The sequence below is a fragment of the Physeter macrocephalus genome, chromosome 2 (assembly GCF_002837175.3).
Source record: "Physeter macrocephalus isolate SW-GA chromosome 2, ASM283717v5, whole genome shotgun sequence".
NCBI lineage: Eukaryota > Metazoa > Chordata > Mammalia > Artiodactyla > Physeteridae > Physeter > Physeter macrocephalus.
This window is the reverse complement of record NC_041215.1, coordinates 75,471,425-75,489,684: the sequence shown is the minus strand read 5'-3', so window position 1 is coordinate 75,489,684 and position 18,260 is coordinate 75,471,425. Positions and strand designations below refer to the sequence as shown.

The 18,260-nt window shown below is 37.3% G+C and overlaps 2 protein-coding genes across 9 annotated transcripts in view; one reads left to right on the top strand and one right to left on the bottom strand.

Moving 5' to 3' along the window:
* The first annotated feature begins 586 nt into the window (after positions 1 to 586).
* METTL5 (methyltransferase 5, N6-adenosine) lies at positions 587 to 12,355 on the top strand. Of its 7 annotated transcripts, XR_008618665.1 has the most exons (8): positions 587 to 1,002; positions 2,920 to 3,034; positions 3,416 to 3,597; positions 4,775 to 4,857; positions 7,385 to 7,419; positions 10,213 to 10,264; positions 11,824 to 11,873; positions 12,294 to 12,326. XR_008618665.1 is itself a non-coding variant. In XM_055088433.1 (7 exons), the coding sequence occupies exons 1-6, from the start codon at positions 894 to 896 to the stop codon at positions 10,250 to 10,252; spliced, it is 564 nt and encodes a 187-aa protein (XP_054944408.1). In that variant the 5' UTR covers positions 587 to 893; the 3' UTR covers positions 10,253 to 10,264; positions 11,824 to 11,910. The 7 variants fall into 7 exon arrangements, 6 of the variants coding, with proteins under 6 accessions (XP_054944408.1, XP_054944409.1, XP_023978018.1 ...); XM_055088433.1 differs by lacking the exon at positions 12,294 to 12,326 and having other exon boundaries at positions 11,824 to 11,910; XM_007109846.4 differs by lacking the exon at positions 7,385 to 7,419 and having other exon boundaries at positions 591 to 1,002; positions 12,294 to 12,355.
* Positions 12,095 to 18,260, bottom strand: part of SSB (small RNA binding exonuclease protection factor La) — a 14,847-nt gene continuing 8,681 nt past the window's right edge. Inside the window, exons 3-12 of one of the 2 annotated variants that reach the window (XM_007109847.3) lie at positions 17,114 to 17,217; positions 16,848 to 17,022; positions 16,090 to 16,197; positions 15,894 to 15,994; positions 14,506 to 14,577; positions 14,136 to 14,178; positions 13,532 to 13,672; positions 13,061 to 13,247; positions 12,806 to 12,937; positions 12,095 to 12,486 (exon numbers count right to left, since the gene is read on the bottom strand). In XM_007109847.3, the coding sequence (XP_007109909.1) occupies positions 12,395 to 12,486; positions 12,806 to 12,937; positions 13,061 to 13,247; positions 13,532 to 13,672; positions 14,136 to 14,178; positions 14,506 to 14,577; positions 15,894 to 15,994; positions 16,090 to 16,197; positions 16,848 to 17,022; positions 17,114 to 17,217 (1,155 nt within the window). In that variant the 3' untranslated portion in view covers positions 12,095 to 12,394. The remainder of the gene's footprint in view (positions 12,487 to 12,805; positions 12,938 to 13,060; positions 13,248 to 13,531; positions 13,673 to 14,135; positions 14,179 to 14,505; positions 14,578 to 15,893; positions 15,995 to 16,089; positions 16,198 to 16,847; positions 17,023 to 17,113; positions 17,218 to 18,260) is intronic. The other variant, XM_007109848.4, reaches the window with a different exon arrangement.

The window sequence follows — 18,260 nt, the reverse complement described above, 5'->3', positions numbered from 1 at the left end:
CATTTAGTTCTCCATCCGCGACAACTCAGCTTCTGCCCCTACTCTATGAAAGCCTAACTTCTTTTGACACCACTTCCCATTCCTTAATCTAAACTCTCTTGCTTGGGCTTCTCGGACATCACCACGCTGTAAGAGCTGAGGTAAGTGACACAGTTGACCTAAAAAGGAAACAAAGCAGGGCATGCGAATGGCAAAGAAATCAAAGGTGAGTGGAGGTTGCTACTCTTTGAGAGGGAGCTTGGGAGACAGGAGGCAGAAAGGACCACAGTGGGCATTAAAACAAATCGACCGTGACTTTCACCCTCACCTTCACCCTCTTTCTCCCCACTTCCTTCAAGGACCTGACGGTACTCAAGGAAAAACTAGACGGTAATGTCCACGCGACAGGTGGAGGGGGCCGGCCCCTGCGGGGCGAGAAGGGCGGGCTTTCCTGAGGGCGCCGACTGCACCGCTGTTGAGGCGAAGGAAGCGCTCGGCTGCCATCGGAACCCGTGCGCGCGGCCGCGGTTGCAGCTCGGCGTGGGGCCGCTGGATGGCGGACGCGTGTGCGCGTGCGTGACGGCGCTTCCGGTCCCGGCCAAGGCAGAGAAGCCTCTGGAAGTGCGGAGACGGGGTGTGGGCATCCCTCGGCGACTCCAGTCTAGTCTCGGCGCGGGGTACCCTGGAGGCGGACCGAAGGCTGGCCGAGGACTCTGCCCACCGCTGGCGCGGGGAGGAGAGCGAGAACCGCCTGAGCCGGGTGTACCTTTCGCGCCCTGCGTTCCCAGCCTGGCCCTCAGCCCGCGGCCCTGAAAAAGGGGCGGGGTATCGGAGTTGGCGGGGAGATCCAGGTGAAGTAGGTTTCTCTGCAGATCCAGTGCCGTTAAGCTCTGCGAACGCACACTTTTTAAAACATGAAGAAAGTAAGGCTTAAGGAACTAGAGAGTCGCCTGCAACAAGTGGATGGATTCGAAAAGCCCAAGCTTCTTCTAGAACAGTATCCAACCAGGCCGCACATTGCAGGTAGGGCGGTTGCTGACCATGCCCTTGTCTCTAAGGTTAGTCCTGTCTACCCACTCCATTGTGAAAATAGAACAGTTATTTGGATACAGAGAAAGTCTAGAGGAATTCTGCTCTAATATTTCACGTTGCATTAGACAGGACTTCCTTGACATTGCACCTGAAAACATCCCACGCACGAGACACTCTATCGTTTTACTGTTTGTTTTTCTGCATACCCCTCAACACTGTCAGACACTTTTTAATGTGTTTGTTAATCTTATTACACTATTAACTCCTTGAGGGCAAAAATGTGCTGGTCTTGTTCACACAATTCCCAGAGCCTAGAAGAGTTCCTGGTACCACTCAGGAGCTCAGTAAATACTGCTAAATAAGGATCCATTTCCTGGTGTAACGAATTGCCAGTACGAGGATTCCTACGCGCTATACTCTGCCCTAGAAATGAATACTAGAGTTGGTAGTGGAAGGACTGAGTTTTAACAAATGCATAATAGGTGCTATATTAAAGATGAGGATGCATTTCAATTTTAAATGATCGGAGAATCAGCAGTGTTGCTAGATGTGAGAGATTGATACTGGAAGTAAAAGAACACAGGAAAAGCCATTTATATTTAATAAGCATATTACCAAAGTCATTGAGGGAGTCTTAGGAAAATTAAGTTGTTGGGAACATCTGCAAGGAGTCCCCCTAACTTCAACATAGTTCTGTTTCTAAGCTGCCAAAGAAAGTCAAGGAAAAAGTATACCTGCACTTAACTCCCAACATGTTGTCATAATTCCAACCAAAAACTGCACAAAATTGTGTCTGAGGTAAGACCAGTTATCTCAATTTAGATAATGATTTCTTTAATGTCTTCTGGGTGCAGGGTTTCTTAGTGGAATCCTTTTTTTTTTTTTCCAAATAACAATCAGTTGTTTCAAAGCCAGCGTGTAACATACACATGGTTGTGCTAATTCTTTGAGATACTAGCTTCAAAGTCACTAACACCTGCAGCAATAATCAGAACAGCACAGCCTGACACATCCCTGTAATTGTGTTTTTGATAAAACCTCTGGATCCTGGGGCATCAGTGATGGCCAGCAGCCCTTGGTGGGTTCAGATATCCACAGGGAGATATCAGTGAAGTTACTCATGCTTAACCTTCAGTATAGCCCCAACCTTCGTGTATTTGAAAGATCCCTTTCTTATCTCAGCAGCTTCTGTTCTGCTTCTCAATAGTTCTCTTATCAGGTCTCATTAGTAGTTACATGTGTCTGTAGATCATGAATATATGTGTGTGAATATACGCGTCTAAAGGCTATATTGTGGATGTCGGTCTTTTCCTTTCCCATTCTAGCTTGAATTTACAGTACCTGTGTTATGGTGACAAACTTGCTGCAAAAAAAGTTCTGTTTTAATGTTAATGCTTGTTCAGTATTAGTGGTTCCCAGACTTACAGATTTCAAAGATCAGTAAAATTTCACAACAATTTTGGAAACTGATATAGGGTTCCCAGGTCTATATTTTGACAAGGAAAGACATTTTTTAAACCTATTTACTCTTACCATCCTTTCATAAAAGTGATATTTCAACATCAAAGAAAAATTGTTAATATGTATATGTGTATGGCAATGTTTTGAACAGGTTGAGGAAAAATAAAACATTTTGACCTTATTTTTCTCATTTTACCTCAAAGTTTTGTCATTCTTGACATTGTCAGCAGAGACTAGCTTGGGGGAACCACTGGTATCTGTTATTATCCTTACTATGTACCAAGTTATTATACCTTACTATTTTTTAATAATCTGGAATACGATTTAGGGGAGGTCTAAATAATGCAAGATAAGAAATTGTTTTACAAAGAGTCATTTGCACAAATTGGATTTTGTTCATCAACTTGCCTACTTATTCCTTAATATGTTTTTTTTTTGATCATTCAGCATGTATGCTCTATACAATTCATAACACATATGATGACATTGAAAATAAAGTGGTTGCAGATCTAGGATGTGGCTGTGGAGTACTTAGCATCGGAACTGCAATGCTGGGAGCAGGGTATGTGATCCAGTACATACTATTTGGGTATGGGATGGTTTTAATAAGAAGAGTAAACAAAATCAACTGATTTATATTTATGGGACTCTATAGTGTGAGATGAGAGGAGCAAGAATCTAATACTGAGTACGTTTAGAATGGGCAGAACATCAAAACAAACTAAAAAAAAAACAACAAAAAACAGTAACAGCAGAAGTCATATGCCCCTCTTTTATATGAACCTGAGTTTCCAACCCCTGACAGTTTGGCAAATCATGCTGTTAAAAGACAACACTCACTGTCACTTGGTCAGTTGGGTTTAAAAGGTACATGGTTTTGGTTTTGTTGTTGTTTTGACTGGGGAGCTTTAAGTAGTAGTCACTTTGTGTTTTATATTTATAGGTTGTGTGTTGGATTTGACATAGATGAAGATGCATTGGAAATATTTAATAGGAATGTAGAAGAGTTTGAGTTAACAAATGTTGACATGGTTCAATGTGATGTGTGCTCATTATCTAACAGAATGTCCAAGTCATTTGATACAGTAATTATGAATCCTCCCTTTGGGACCAAAAATAATAAAGGTTAGTAATAAGAATCATGTGTACTGGTGTCTTTGTAGAAAAGCAAGTTTTAAAAACCATTTTCTCATTGATTGTTTGGGTTAAGTGATTTTATCACTTCATTAAATAAACCAATCTCTTACCTGTATAGTTATTACACTTTGAATTTCAGTTTGTTTAATGCATGGCTAGGGAATTGAATTTTTCAATCTTTGTTTTCATAAGTTTGTGCTAAGTGAACAAATTTATCCACTTATTACTTATTCTTCATCTGCTTTCTAGAATGATTTACCTAACCCTTATGAATGAGTATGAATCCTATAAAGGCTTTTATGTTTTTAGAACCTCTTTTTAAGGTCTCAACATTTGAAGGTTTCAACATGTGTCCATCAGTGACTCACTGTGGCTATTTATTTTATGTATTTTGGGGGCAAGGAGGGTAAGAAGAGGAAAAGACACGCATAGTTTAAAAAGTCCTCCCTCCATCTGCCCCCACCATTCTGATTACTACTTTACTTGTTTGCTTCTGCCTTTTTTTTTTTTTGCGGTACGCGGGCCCAGCCGCTCCGCGGCATGTGGGATCTTCCTGGACCGGGGCACGAACCCGTATCCCCTGCATCGGCAGGAGGACTCTCAACCACTGCGCCACCAGGGAAGCCCCCTCTTTTTTTAAAAAAATTAATTAATTTATTTATGGCTGTGTTGGGTCTATGTTGCTGTGCACGGGCTTTCTCTAGTTGCAGTGAGCGGGGACTACTCTTTGTCGCGTGTGCGGGCTGTAGGCGCGCAGGCTTCAGTGGTTGTGGCGCACGGGCCTATTTGCTCCACGGCATGTGGGATCTTCCCATACCAGGGATCGAACCCGTGTCCCTTGCATTGGCAGGCGGATTCTTATCCACTGCGCCACCAGGGAAGCCCTGCTTCTGCCCTCTTTGAAAGTTGTTAATTTGGAATATAATATTAAAATTTTTACTTTAGCCTCATTTAAACGAGACAGTATAATTCTGGTTTTATTCCATCAACCTTAAAAGATATTTAGATGTCTTGGTTATTTGTACCCTGTCTTGTTACAGAAAGAATTTGAAATGGCTATTTTGGAGTTTGGAAAAAAATGTTTCTAAATACCTAGTATTCCTTTAATCGTCTATTTTGATAACAGGTATATAATGTAAATAGGAGCTTTTTCTACTCTTAACAGGGACAGATATGGCCTTTCTAAAGACTGCTTTGGAAATGGCAAGAACAGCAGTATATTCTTTACACAAATCCTCAACTAGAGAAGTAAGTTCAAATCATCATAATATTCTGTGTCATTTATTTTTAAATTCATGACAGTATTTTAAGGATTTACTTTGAATACTAAATACCAGGGTATCTAATTCTCCTGAACTTTTAAAACATCTGGCACTTAGAAAATAAATTTTCCCTTTAACTAGCTAGCATTTGTGATTAGCTTTATTTTGTCAAAGGTTTGTTCAGGCAGGAGCTGTTAACAGGAGAGTGATTACATAATTCAGGAATAGAGGAGTAGGTGTAACAGTGGTTCCAGTATGTCCTGGTTTGCCTGCGTAAGCCCTGGTTGGTGCATCCCAGTGTCCTGGTGTGGCTGGTGTGCATAAGGGAGGCAAGGGCGGCCTGGTTTTTCAGAACACTGAGCCTGGGAGGCTAAACTGATCTGAGTTCAGAACCCACTTCTTCCGTTGTTCTTCACTGTCAGCACATAACACATAAGGCTGTGTAGGATGTATTCCAGAAAATTGGGGGTGGGGCGGTACCTTTTTTTAGTGTCAGTTTAACACAGTGATCAAGAACACAGACTATAGAGCCAGCCTACCTAGATTCAAATCTGAGCTCTGCTGCTTCCCAGCTGTCTTATCTTGGTCAAGGTACTTGAGTTCATTTTCATCACCTACCCTGTACTCACCTATACTCTTAGGCATGAGGAACTAAGAGCACCTTATACTTTGCAGGGTTGGTGTGAGGATTAAATGAGTTAATATTTATAAAGCACTTAAATAGTGTCTGGCAATTGTCATGTTAGCTGTTATTATTTTAAATCAGACACGTATTAAGAGATTTTAAAGTAGTTTCGTAGGAGAAATATTTTATTTGTATAAATGCAGGGTACAGGAGTTCAGTTGGAAACAAATTATGAATATATGGTAATCTAATAACCTTTAAAAATATATAAAATTACATAGCTAAAAATATATACAGGCATACCTTGTTTTATTGCCATTTGCTTTATTGCACTATGTAGGTAATGCATTTTTTACAAATTGAATGTTTGTGGCCACCCTGCATCAAGCAAGTCTGTCAGCACCATCTTTCCAATAGCATTTGCTCACTCTGTGTCTGTGTCATGTTTTGGTAATTCTTGCAGTATTCCTAACTTTTTTATTATATTTGTTATGGTGATCTGTGATCTTTGATATTACTATTGTAATTGTTTTGGCATTGTTTAGCAATAAAGTATTGCACACTTAATAGACTACAGTATAGTGTAAGAGAAGTAAGTTCAAATCATCATAATATTCTGTGTCATTTATTTTTAAATTCATGACAGTATTTTAAGGATTTACTTTGAATACTAAATACCAGGGTATCTAATTCTCCTGAACTTTTAAAACATCTGGCACTTAGAAAATAAATTTTCCCTTTAACTAGCTAGCATTTGTGATTAGCTTTATTTTGTCAAAGGTTTGTTCAGGCAGGAGCTGTTAACAGGAGAGTGATTACATAATTCAGGAATAGAGGAGTAGGTGTAACAGTGGTTCCAGTATGTCCTGGTTTGCCTGCGTAAGCCCTGGTTGGTGCATCCCAGTGTCCTGGTGTGGCTGGTGTGCATAAGGGAGGCAAGGGCGGCCTGGTTTTTCAGAACACTGAGCCTGGGAGGCTAAACTGATCTGAGTTCAGAACCCACTTCTTCCGTTGTTCTTCACTGTCAGCACATAACACATAAGGCTGTGTAGGATGTATTCCAGAAAATTGGGGGTGGGGCGGTACCTTTTTTTAGTGTCAGTTTAACACAGTGATCAAGAACACAGACTATAGAGCCAGCCTACCTAGATTCAAATCTGAGCTCTGCTGCTTCCCAGCTGTCTTATCTTGGTCAAGGTACTTGAGTTCATTTTCATCACCTACCCTGTACTCACCTATACTCTTAGGCATGAGGAACTAAGAGCACCTTATACTTTGCAGGGTTGGTGTGAGGATTAAATGAGTTAATATTTATAAAGCACTTAAATAGTGTCTGGCAATTGTCATGTTAGCTGTTATTATTTTAAATCAGACACGTATTAAGAGATTTTAAAGTAGTTTCGTAGGAGAAATATTTTATTTGTATAAATGCAGGGTACAGGAGTTCAGTTGGAAACAAATTATGAATATATGGTAATCTAATAACCTTTAAAAATATATAAAATTACATAGCTAAAAATATATACAGGCATACCTTGTTTTATTGCCATTTGCTTTATTGCACTATGTAGGTAATGCATTTTTTACAAATTGAATGTTTGTGGCCACCCTGCATCAAGCAAGTCTGTCAGCACCATCTTTCCAATAGCATTTGCTCACTCTGTGTCTGTGTCATGTTTTGGTAATTCTTGCAGTATTCCTAACTTTTTTATTATATTTGTTATGGTGATCTGTGATCTTTGATATTACTATTGTAATTGTTTTGGCATTGTTTAGCAATAAAGTATTGCACACTTAATAGACTACAGTATAGTGTAAACAGAACGTTTATATGCACTGGGAAACAAAAAAATTCAGGTGACTCACTCTTGTGATATTCACTTTATAGCGGTGGTCTGGAACCAAACCTGTAATGTCTCCGAGGTATGCCTGTATACTGTTAAACAATTAGTAGTGGTACCTGCAGGTAAGCAGCAGAACACAACATGACTTTACTGGTAAATAAATCCCCATTCAGTAAGTGAAAACAAACACTAGGAATTATTGGTATCTAAAAAGCCTGTGTTGAGGAGGTCCCCAAGATCATCTTCAGGTTTGATGATTCACAAGGAAGTCTCATAGGACTAAGCATATCGTCATACTCTTGACTGGGATTTATTACAGCTAAAGGATACAGAGCAAAATTAGCAAAGGGAAAGGTGCATTGGTCACAGTCCAGGAGAAACCAGGTGCAAGCTTCCAGAGTTCTCTCCCAGTGAAGTCATACAGGATGCACTTAATTCTTCCAGCAAAGAAGTTTTGTGACAAGGCATGTGAAATGTTGTCACCCAGGGAAGGTCATTGGAATCTTGGTGCCAAGGGATTTTATTGGGTACTCATCACATAGGCACCCCCTGCCTGGCACATACCCAAATTCCAGACTCCCAGTAACAAAACAGGTACTCAGCATAAACATTTTAAGCACAGTGAGCCACTATTATTAAGGGATGGGGAGTGGAAACTCTCCCAAAATCTAAGTTCCCATACTCTAGCCAAAGGCCAAACTTAACATGTAGACCTTTCTAAGGATAAGCAGTCAGGCCTGCTATGAACTCTTCTGCAGTTTGGCATAACATAAATTTTATATTACCGATATACAGTTCATGGAAACCAAGTAAAATATGCCAAAAAAAAGTGCAGTTAAGCAGCAAAGTCTAATTAATTGAATGAATTCCTGTAGTCACATTACCAAGGAACTCCATCTTCACTGTTTGTTTGGTATTGCCATGTTCCACCACCAGGAGGCAGCAGTATCAGCATTGGCTTGATCCGCTTAATAGAATTTTAAGCAAATATTTACTTAAATCCATTTTTATTTTGGCAGTGTGGAAGTATTTCCATTAGCACAGCAACTAAATAATTTGAGAAATTAATCTGGTTGTGTATTGTGCATACTGTGAAGGAGGTATGATAATGAACTTCTAATACTAAGACAGTCCTTAGTTTATGCTATAGATATATCTGCTCTAAGCTTTATAATTTTGTTTAAGTATTCTATATAACTAGTAATATTGTTATTGAAGCTTACCTCAGACCCCTTAACTGTAGACCGTTGTCTTTTCAAAGTGCTTGGCCCTCTATTCATAATAGAGGTGCATTTGATAGAATTTTTTGATAGAAATACTTAGGTAAAATATAAGCGTTATCTTGGCAGATACGTTAATGATCTGGATGACTCTTACGGCTGTTGCCATATCTTCTTTCATTAGGCGTTGTGAGAATTTAGTTCTTGGCTTATAGCTAAAGCAAAGTAGGTAGGCCAGGCACTGTTCTTTCAGTGTTTATCCCAAGCTTACCCCATTTATTCTTTGACATCTCTGCCAGAACCAACCACATTCCATTGTAAAATCTAACATCTAAAACCTCTTTCACTAATCTTAGGGCTCAGATAGCAAAGAAATGTCATCATATTTTATTTCTAAAAAATTTACCAAGGATCCTAGGATTCCATTAAATTATAATATTATTTGTATTAAAGTCTATATCCTTATACAGAAATTTTAGATCTCAAAGTAGGGGAAAAAATATGCCCAGAACTGGGATTATTTATTAAATTCAAGAACAGACTACAAGCACAAACATATTGTCAGTATTGTTTATAATAGAAATATTTGAACCTCAAACATAGGGATAATTGAGTATTTTATCAATCAGTTTGAGTACTGTGAACACTACCAACATGAACAAAATGCTTATACCAAATAGTGCTATCTCTACTACAGTAGTTCTAGAAAATTATGCATAAAATTTACTTAGGGGATTATGGGCAACTTTTTTTCCATTTTTATTATGTTGGAGTGTTGTGTATATATTTTAATTCATAAAGCAAGTTTTATAACAAATTAGCAATCAAAAATTTTATTAAGTGGTTCAAAATTCTTAGACCTATAAATAGCTAACATTTAGTACTTGCTCTGTAAGCCACCACAGTTCAAAGCACTTTTCACATTCTGCAACAATCTGATGAGATACCATTATCATCCTCGTTTAACGGATGAGGGAACTGAGGCACACAAAAATTGTGTTAATTTGCTCAGGGTGACATAGCTAATAGAACTTCAGTTCAAATGCAGGCTGTCTGGTTCCAGAAACCATGTCCTTAACCTCTGTACCATAATGCCACTGAATTGCTCACGGACATAGATCTCTGCTGAATGGTTTCTAGGATACCTGTATATATATATATTTTTTTGCGGTACGCGGGCCTCTCACTGTTGTGGCCTCTCCCGTTGCGAAGCACAGGCTCTGGACGCGCAGGCTCAGCGGCCATGGCTTACGGGCCTAGCCGCTCTGCGGCATGTGGGATCTTCCCGGACCGGGGCACGAACCCGTGTCCCCTGCATCGGCAGGCAGACTCTCAACCACTGCGCCACCAGGGAAACCCAACCTGTATATATTGATTAAATAATGCTGCAGAAACCATGAGTACATTATTTACTTTGATGCACTTCTGAAATAATAGCTTTATTACTTGAATATAATTATGTAATTTGGCTCAGATTATTAAATGGCTTGGTTTTGTATTTTCAAAATATTATTCATCCAGTTGAAAAAATTTTAAGGGTCTAAATTCTAATGAAATTTTAAAAGCTTGAAAACTTACAAACATTAGTAAAAAGCAATTTTTAAAAAACTCTTTAAAGATCAGCTCACATTAACATGTTATTTTATGTTCAGCATATTCAAAAGAAAGCTGCAGAATGGAAAATCAAGATAGATATTATTGCAGGTAAGACAATTATGTTTCTCATAAACAAATCTCAATCCTAATTATCTAAGAAGGCCAACAGGCATTAGCCTAACCAGAAATTTTACATGTGCTGAGAAAAGATATTGTAGAACATGTATTTTAGTGTGGCAAAATGTGTGTGGTTGGTAGTGGGTTGGAAATGGAGTAAAGGCAGGGTATCAGAGTTTGCCCAAGACTGTCCCAATTTATGCATTTTACTGAAAACTTTTAATGGCACCCAGTATTTGTTCTTTCCAGGCTCAGACAGAACATTATAATCATCACAGTGACTTAAGAGCTTGGGCTTAGAGTTTGTCAGGCCTTAGTCTGAAATTCATTCCTGGAAAATACCACCAGATTATGCCTGAATTACCCTTCTGTTTCAACTTTCTAACTGTCCCTGGAGTCAAATAACATGAAGCTTTTAATTTTTTTAGTGGGGGATAGAATAGAATCATCCACACCATGTAAATCATGTTTGATACATTTTTATTAGTAAACTGGATAATATTCACAAACATCAAAATGGGAAAAGCATGTAACTAGAAGCTAACTATAATCCAAGTAATTATGAAAAGCCTGAAATAAGAGTACAAGGGGGAAATTTTTTTACACAATAATAAACTGACTGGATTAGTACTAATAGTGTTAACCACATAACTAGATCTATTGCCTTCATAATAATTAGTAATGTGTAAAAGTCTGTCTTCCTAGTATATTCAGTATTGTCATTCCTTACCTAGTTTAAGGTATTATAATATGCAACATGCAGACCTTAGAACAGTTCCAGTAGTAGCACACCAAGCCAGAGCCTTGCTGCTTACTCCAAGTGTGGTCCTCAAATGTGGACCATCAGCATTGACATCCCTTGGGAGCTTGTCAGACTTGAAGAATTTCAGGCTGCACCCAGACCTACTGAATTATAATCTGCATTTGAACAGGATTTGATTTGATATGAAGGTGATTTGATTGCACATTAAAAGTTGAAAGCTGTGATTTAGAGAGTTAGAATTCGTTGCAAAATACGAAGCATAGGTAGGTAGACTTACTACCATCCCTCTAAAGTTGATCAGTGCTAAGTTTTGAGAACCTACATTATCCTTTAGAAGAAAAGAATATGAAAAGTGGTTTTTCATTTGAGAGCTCAGTAGGAAAATAATTAGCTACTTACTACCATTACTAAAATCCAAACCGGAAATTTTCAAAATAAGCATGGTTGTTATGCAATTGGTAGCTATAGATTATTTAGGAAATTAAAAATAGGAAGATACTATCATATTTTCATAGGATGTACTTTTTTGTCCACTTGTTAACCTTCTATACTCTTCCCCATAATCTCAAATTTTTATATAAATGACCAAAACAAATGCCAGCCTCAGTTTGCCATGGCTTATTGTGGGGATATATCAAATCAGTCCTGGATAAATTAAGTGACAGCTCTAAAACGTCTGGCTTATCAGCATCTAGTACTTCCTTAATTTTTTTTTTTTTTTTTAAAGTCAAGGGCGGTAAACATTTGGAAGTATAATTTTTACCCTTAGGTGGCTTTTGTTTTGTAGAGCTACGATATGACCTGCCGGCATCATACAAGTTTCATAAAAGAAAATCAGTAAGTCTCTTGATTCTGGTTTATCTACATTCAGTACTGAGAAACTTCACAGTAAGTAATTATTTCTAATGTTATCAAGTTGCTTGAGTGAATACAGAAAGCCAGCCTAGAAGATAAATACTTAACTCTGGGATGGGCCTATAACCACAAAAGCCAATATGCTGGTTTAAGATAAATTCTCAAATACTTTGGGCACAAAAATAAAAAATAAACTAATTTTATTTTTATGCAGTATGCATTTTATTACTTTGTACTAATACATTCTCATATTACAAAGGCAATTTAGTGGAAGAATGTTTCTTTTGATATTTGAATAATCTGAAAGAACACAAACAGAATTATACATAAAAAAATACTCACTTTGATAACAATAACAACAAAAAAAGACAAGTTAAACAAAAAAATTTTCCTTTCTTACAGGTGGACATTGAAGTGGACCTAATTCGGTTTTCTTTTTAAAAGCCTCCAAAGACAAAAGCAGCTTAAAATCTAATTAAAATGAATAAAAAATGTTTACTAAATTACTGGTCTCCGGCACCATTTTCTGTTTTCTGTTGTTTTGATGCAGGTTCTTCTTCTTTGTCTGTTTCTTCTCTTGCTCTTTTTACTGGTCCTACACAATGACAATTAATTTTTGTTAAGTTCATGTAAGCATTACTCTATTTTAATATTGAGCATAACTATAAAAAATAATTGTTTAAACAGCTTAGCAACAACTTTCCTACACCAATGAGAAAAAGCTTTTCCTTTAGTACGGACTTGCTCTCTAAACTTAGCTTCCAAACATCTTTGTTTTCCACATGTAAAATAGCATAACCAAGGTCAATCACAATCTGAGAATATCACTTACACAGAAGTTGTAAAACCACATTGCTGTTCTCTCCCACAAATAATTTCTCATCAAAGTACCAAAGGACATAAAAAAAACTTACTAGATGCACCATTTTCATCATGTTCATCATCACTATCAAATTTAGTTTTCTTGCCCTGAAACTGTACTTTTCCTTTAGCAGAGCCAATCTGGGCAGCTTTATTTCCCTTTCCTTTTCCTTTAAATCTGCGACCTGTAGAGACAAAATTGAGAAACCCGTAATGTTTTAAACCTCTTGTCAATGTCTTTTAACACCAATTAAAATTTTTACCCAAGCAAATGAGTTAAATAGTCAAAGAAAATCAGAATTAATGACCTTTTGACTTCCATTTGTTTAGGGATTCTTGTTGATCTTCTATTATTTTTTTCAATGCTTCTTTTTCCACATCTCCTTCTAGTACTTCCCAGGTGACCTCTTTGTTCCTTAATTGTAGGTTACCATTATTTGCGTCTTTTGCTTTATCCAGTGCTTCCTTAGCTTTTTCTTTAAACAGAATTATTCCCTATACCAAAGACAGAAAACAAAGGCCAGGGAATTTTGCTGAACATCAGGAAGTTATTAAAAAAACTTGAAGTCACTAATTCCAACAGTTATTTATAGCACAATTCAGAAAATATCAGAAATCCAGTTACAGCAATAATAAAGCAAAGTAAATGAACAAGTAGAAACTATTTTCATAAACATACTAACAAAAAACTGCTTTCTTCTACTAATGTCATCTTCTAAAAGATAAGTTTCTATGAATTTTTAAACTGAGTGGTAAAAAGCATATGAATATTTCCAAACCTCTTTGGCTCCTCTGACAAAGTCTATCCATTTTATTTCACCATGATTTGAGAAAAGGATATGCAAATCTTCTCTACATGTCTGATCATCTAAGTCCCCCGAGAATTTCAGCAAGCAGCCAATCTTTTCTTCTAGAGATTTCTATAAAAATATATAAGGTGATAAAAGTTTCTTAAAAGCAACCACAAACCTGAAATGGCATATACCCCCCCTTCTCTCTCTCTCTCTCTCTCTCTCTCTCTCTCTCCCTCCCCCTCTCTCTCTCTCTCTCTCTCTCTATATATATATAAGGAATAATCTAGAAACTAAAATGCTATTTTGAAGTAGTATAAGTTTAAATAGTTTAAGCAGTTGGTGCATTTTCCTTTATCATCCTTTGTTCTACAATGGCTTCTGATTTTAACTTATTTAACTTCTCCAGCAAGTAATAATTAGTTATTATATAAACCTTACTGCGCTGGATAAGTAATAATTTTAGGCAATATTTGGCTAGTACTTCAGTACTATGACAACTGTAGACTTCTTACATATGTTCTTTAAAAAGTCCCCAGGCTTTTTATTCTCCTAAATTTGAATTACAGATTTCTTAGTAATATATACGTACCATTTCAGCATTTTCTGCTAACTTTTGTTTTTCTTCTTGCTCTCTACAAGTAAAAATATCATTAGAACGTTTCCATTTACTTCATGTATGAGAAAATTAAACCCTGATAAAGTTAACCTTAAGCATGATGACTAAACTACTTAATAACCAAAGCCAGTCCTTAGGCTTTCTGACTGTCTGATGCTAGAGTGCAACACAATGTGGCCCCAAGATTATCAACGCAGCTTAAGACCTCAATGTTTTATTAGCAAGAGAAAGGCCTACTGTACTCATTTCAGAGCTCATCATCAGCCTCACTTCCCAGAACCAATAACTTTACCTGTCAAAGCTTTAAGGAACTAAAATGTTATGATTAGCTCAACATACTTACTGTTTAGCTCGTAATTTAGCTTCTATTTTATTCTGCTTTCTTTCTTCATTTTTTTTGGCAAAGTAATCTTCCCTGAATGACACAAAATATAAAGGCTAAGTTCATGAGAACAAAGAGGACTGCAAATTATATTGAATGATTTAAGACATCGCCCAGGAATGAATGTTACATTCCCTATCAACAAAATTACCTATAAATTCAAACTACATTAAGGGAGTTACTCTTATTTTTTAAAATAACAGCTTTACTAAGAAATAATTCACATGCCATAAAATTCATTCTTTTAAAGCATATAATTCAATGACTTTTAGTATATTAAGAATTGTACAACAATCATCACTACTAATGAATTTCAGAACATTTTCATCACCACAAAAAAGAAACCCTATATTCACTAAGAATCTCATACTGTTTTTCATTTTTCATGTATAGAAAAAAGAAAGTATACCAAAAGTTATGCAACTACTTTGCTTCATAGTTTTTTAGTGTTAATTTCACAAAAGCAAAAATTCTGAAATCCCTGAGACCCAAGAATAAGAGCAATTATGAAAATCACAAGTTAAAAAAAATCTTTCTGAGAGTTTAACACTGACAGCATGATTTATCACTGCATCTCTAAGTCCATCAGGTTTAGTACATAGCATTTAGAAGACTATGCAATGCAAAAGTAGGGGATTATGGCCCTACAACTATATCATGAAAATGTCCTGGTTTGTTCTAATTTTTAGACACACACAGGTGCACACACACACCAAGAATGTGATTCAAATCTCTATTAAATAATCCTTTGTACTGTATAAAAATACAGGCATATATAGATTATGAGAAGAATAGATAAAAATTGTACAGTGATTTATTCTCTAACCACACCAAAAGCTCAGATTTTAGCATCAAGCCTAACTATAAGTTTCACATGCAAAACAAGTACTAAAACTTAACCTCCCTTTTTTTTTTTTTTTTTTTTTTTGTGCATTACGCGGGCCTGTCACTGTTGTGACCTCTCCCGTTGCAGAGCATAGGCTCCAGACGCGCAGGCTCAGCAGCCATGGCTCATGGGCCTAGCCGCTCCGCAGCATGTGGGATCTTCCTGGACCGGGGCACGAACCTGTGTCCCCTGCATCGGCAGGCGGACTCTCAACCACTGCGCCACCAGGGAAGCCCTAACCTCCCTTATTAATTACGTGAAAAGGTCCTAACACTTCCTTACAGTCTCAAAGGACTAGTAGTTCCAGTGAGCAAACTTCAAGCATTTCTCAAAGGATGCCTTAAGGATACTAAAAATACCGGTCTTACTGTAGGGAATGTTATTCTATACTCCTTACCCCAGTGTGTCAATTCCAGACAACTAAGTGGCCAAAAAAAAAAAAAACATCAGCAAGTTGACTTACTTGAAAAGTATTAGCAGGTCTGTGTCTTTGTATTTCTGGCCAGGGGTCTCGACAAACTTCTTAGCGGATTCAATGGTATCAAATACAGCAAATATTGATCCCTATTAAAAGTGGAAGAAAAGTTGGGGTGTTTTTTTAAAGTTACATCCCAAATAGTTTTCTACTAGAAAAAGTCTGTTACATCACACAACCATACCTTAAATGCTTTGTGCAATGTTCTTCTCATCTGAATATTTAGTACCTGACCTTTATCTTCCAACCATTCTTTTATGTCGTCAAGGGTTGCATCAACTGGGAAGCCTTTCTGTGAAGAGTAGGAAGAAATGTACAAATGACAACTCAAGTAAACGATTTGTCAGAAATTCTGATTTATTGTGTCTTGAAATGAAGCAAATATATATCTCTCTTTCTCTGTCTCTTAAATGTTTAATAGCTCTGGTTAAGAGCCATTGTTGACTAGTGCAACAGAAGTGACTCCTTTATCTGGGACTCACTTCAAAATAATCCCGATAGGCCAAAGATAAAACAAGATTAATCACGTTAGTAACTGTTGAAGTTGGATAATGGTACCTTACATATTCAATCTACTTCTGTATGTCTGAATTTTTGCAGAATAAAAAAATCTACTTAAAAATTAATGTGCTAAAGAAAACAGCTAACAAGTTTAGCTGTTGATAAGTAAGAACAGTTGATGTGCACTGGGTACTTACAATATGTATGTCAAAGACTTTGTCCAATGTTATATGGGTTTTTTCATTTAATTCTCACAACAGTTCTATAAGGTAAAAAATATTATCCCCATTTATGAAGATAAGGCTTACAGAGGCTAAGAATATTGCCCAATGACATACACTAAGTGGTGAAGCTAGGATTCCTGAGCCCTTATTCTTATCCACCCTATGTGTTTTCTAAATAAATTTAAGATATAATTAAATGCATTAAAGGCCCACTTACAATATAAACAGATCTGTTTTTTACATCATTTTTATACTCATCAGTCACTTCAGGGAGGGGTTTGCTTGGAGATCTTCTAATTTTAGTTTTATCTTCACTTATTTCCATGAGTTCCGCCTTTGATTTGCTCAATGCTTCTACTATTACATTAAAGTCTGTTGTTAGACGGTTTAACCTGCAAAAAAAAAAAATATAAAAGCATTGTAAAACTTAGTAGTAGCACTTGCTGTTAGCAGAAAATCTTATAATTTTAAAAAGGTTTTTACCTATTAAATTTTATCATTATCTCCAAAGGTACCCAGCCTTCATCCAGTTTGATCTGTTCCTTTAAAAATTTGTCGCGTGGCAAATTGAAGTCACCAAAATAATACTGCAAGATAATTACAGTACATTGCAGAGCACTGTATAATATTGAGTTTTAAAAATTACCATTATATCACCAAGTTCTAGTCTTTAAAAATACATGTCAAAACTTAACTGGTGGGACTTCCCTGGTGGTCGGTGGGGAAGACTCTGCGCTTCCCATGCAGGGGGCGGCCCAGGTTCGATCCCTGGTCGGGGAACTAGATCCCACAGGCATGCCACAACTAAGAAGTCCCCATGCCACAACTAAGACCTGGCACAGCCAAAATAAATAAATAAATATTTTTTTAAAAAAAAAAAAAGGGCTTCCCCGGTGGCGCAGTGGTTGAGAGTCTGCCTGCCGATGCAGGGGACACGGGTTCGTGCCCCGGTCCGGGAAGATCCCACATGCCGCGGAGCGGCTAGGCCCGTAAGCCATGGCCGCTGAGCCTGCGCGTCCGGAGTCTGTGCTCCGCAACGGGAGAGGCCACAACAGTGAGAGGCCTGCGTACCACACACACACAAAAAACAAAAAACCAACAACTGGCAATAAACATTTTCTCTTAAATACACTATAATATTTATAATACATAGTAACAGAAAGATAAAACTAAAAATAATTATTGAAACAATATAATTAGCAGATGTGACAACAGATTAGAAAGCCTTAAAACAAAAACATATTTAAGGATTTGGTATATGAAAAGCCTCTAATTTCAAGTCAGTGTGGAAAGAATAGATTGTTAAATTCAAGAAACTAGATAATCTGATTAATCACTCTAATTTTTAAAAAATTAGAAAAATTTAAAAGTTAAAAAATTAGGTAAGCTGGGACGAAGAGAGAGTGGCATGGACATATATACACTACCAAATGTAAAATAGATAGCTAGTGGGAAGCAGCCGCATAGCACAGGGAGATCAGCTCGGTGGTTTGTGACCACCTAGAGGGGTGGGATAGGGAGGGTGGGAGGGAGACGCAAGAGGGAAGAGATACGGGGATATATGTATATGTATAGCTGATTCACTCTGTTATAAAGCAGAAACTAACACACCATTGTAAAGCAATTATAC

Bases quoted from the DNA above. Each gene is read 5' to 3' on its own strand.
- METTL5 (XM_024122250.3), top strand. From the start codon at position 894: ATGAAGAAAGTAAGGCTTAAGGAACTAGAGAGTCGCCTGCAACAAGTG. The intron at 3,035-3,415 runs GTATGTGATCCA...TTATATTTATAG, and splicing joins ACTGCAATGCTGGGAGCAGG to GTTGTGTGTTGGATTTGACA. The intron at 4,858-10,212 runs GTAAGTTCAAAT...TTTTATGTTCAG, and splicing joins ACAAATCCTCAACTAGAGAA to CATATTCAAAAGAAAGCTGC.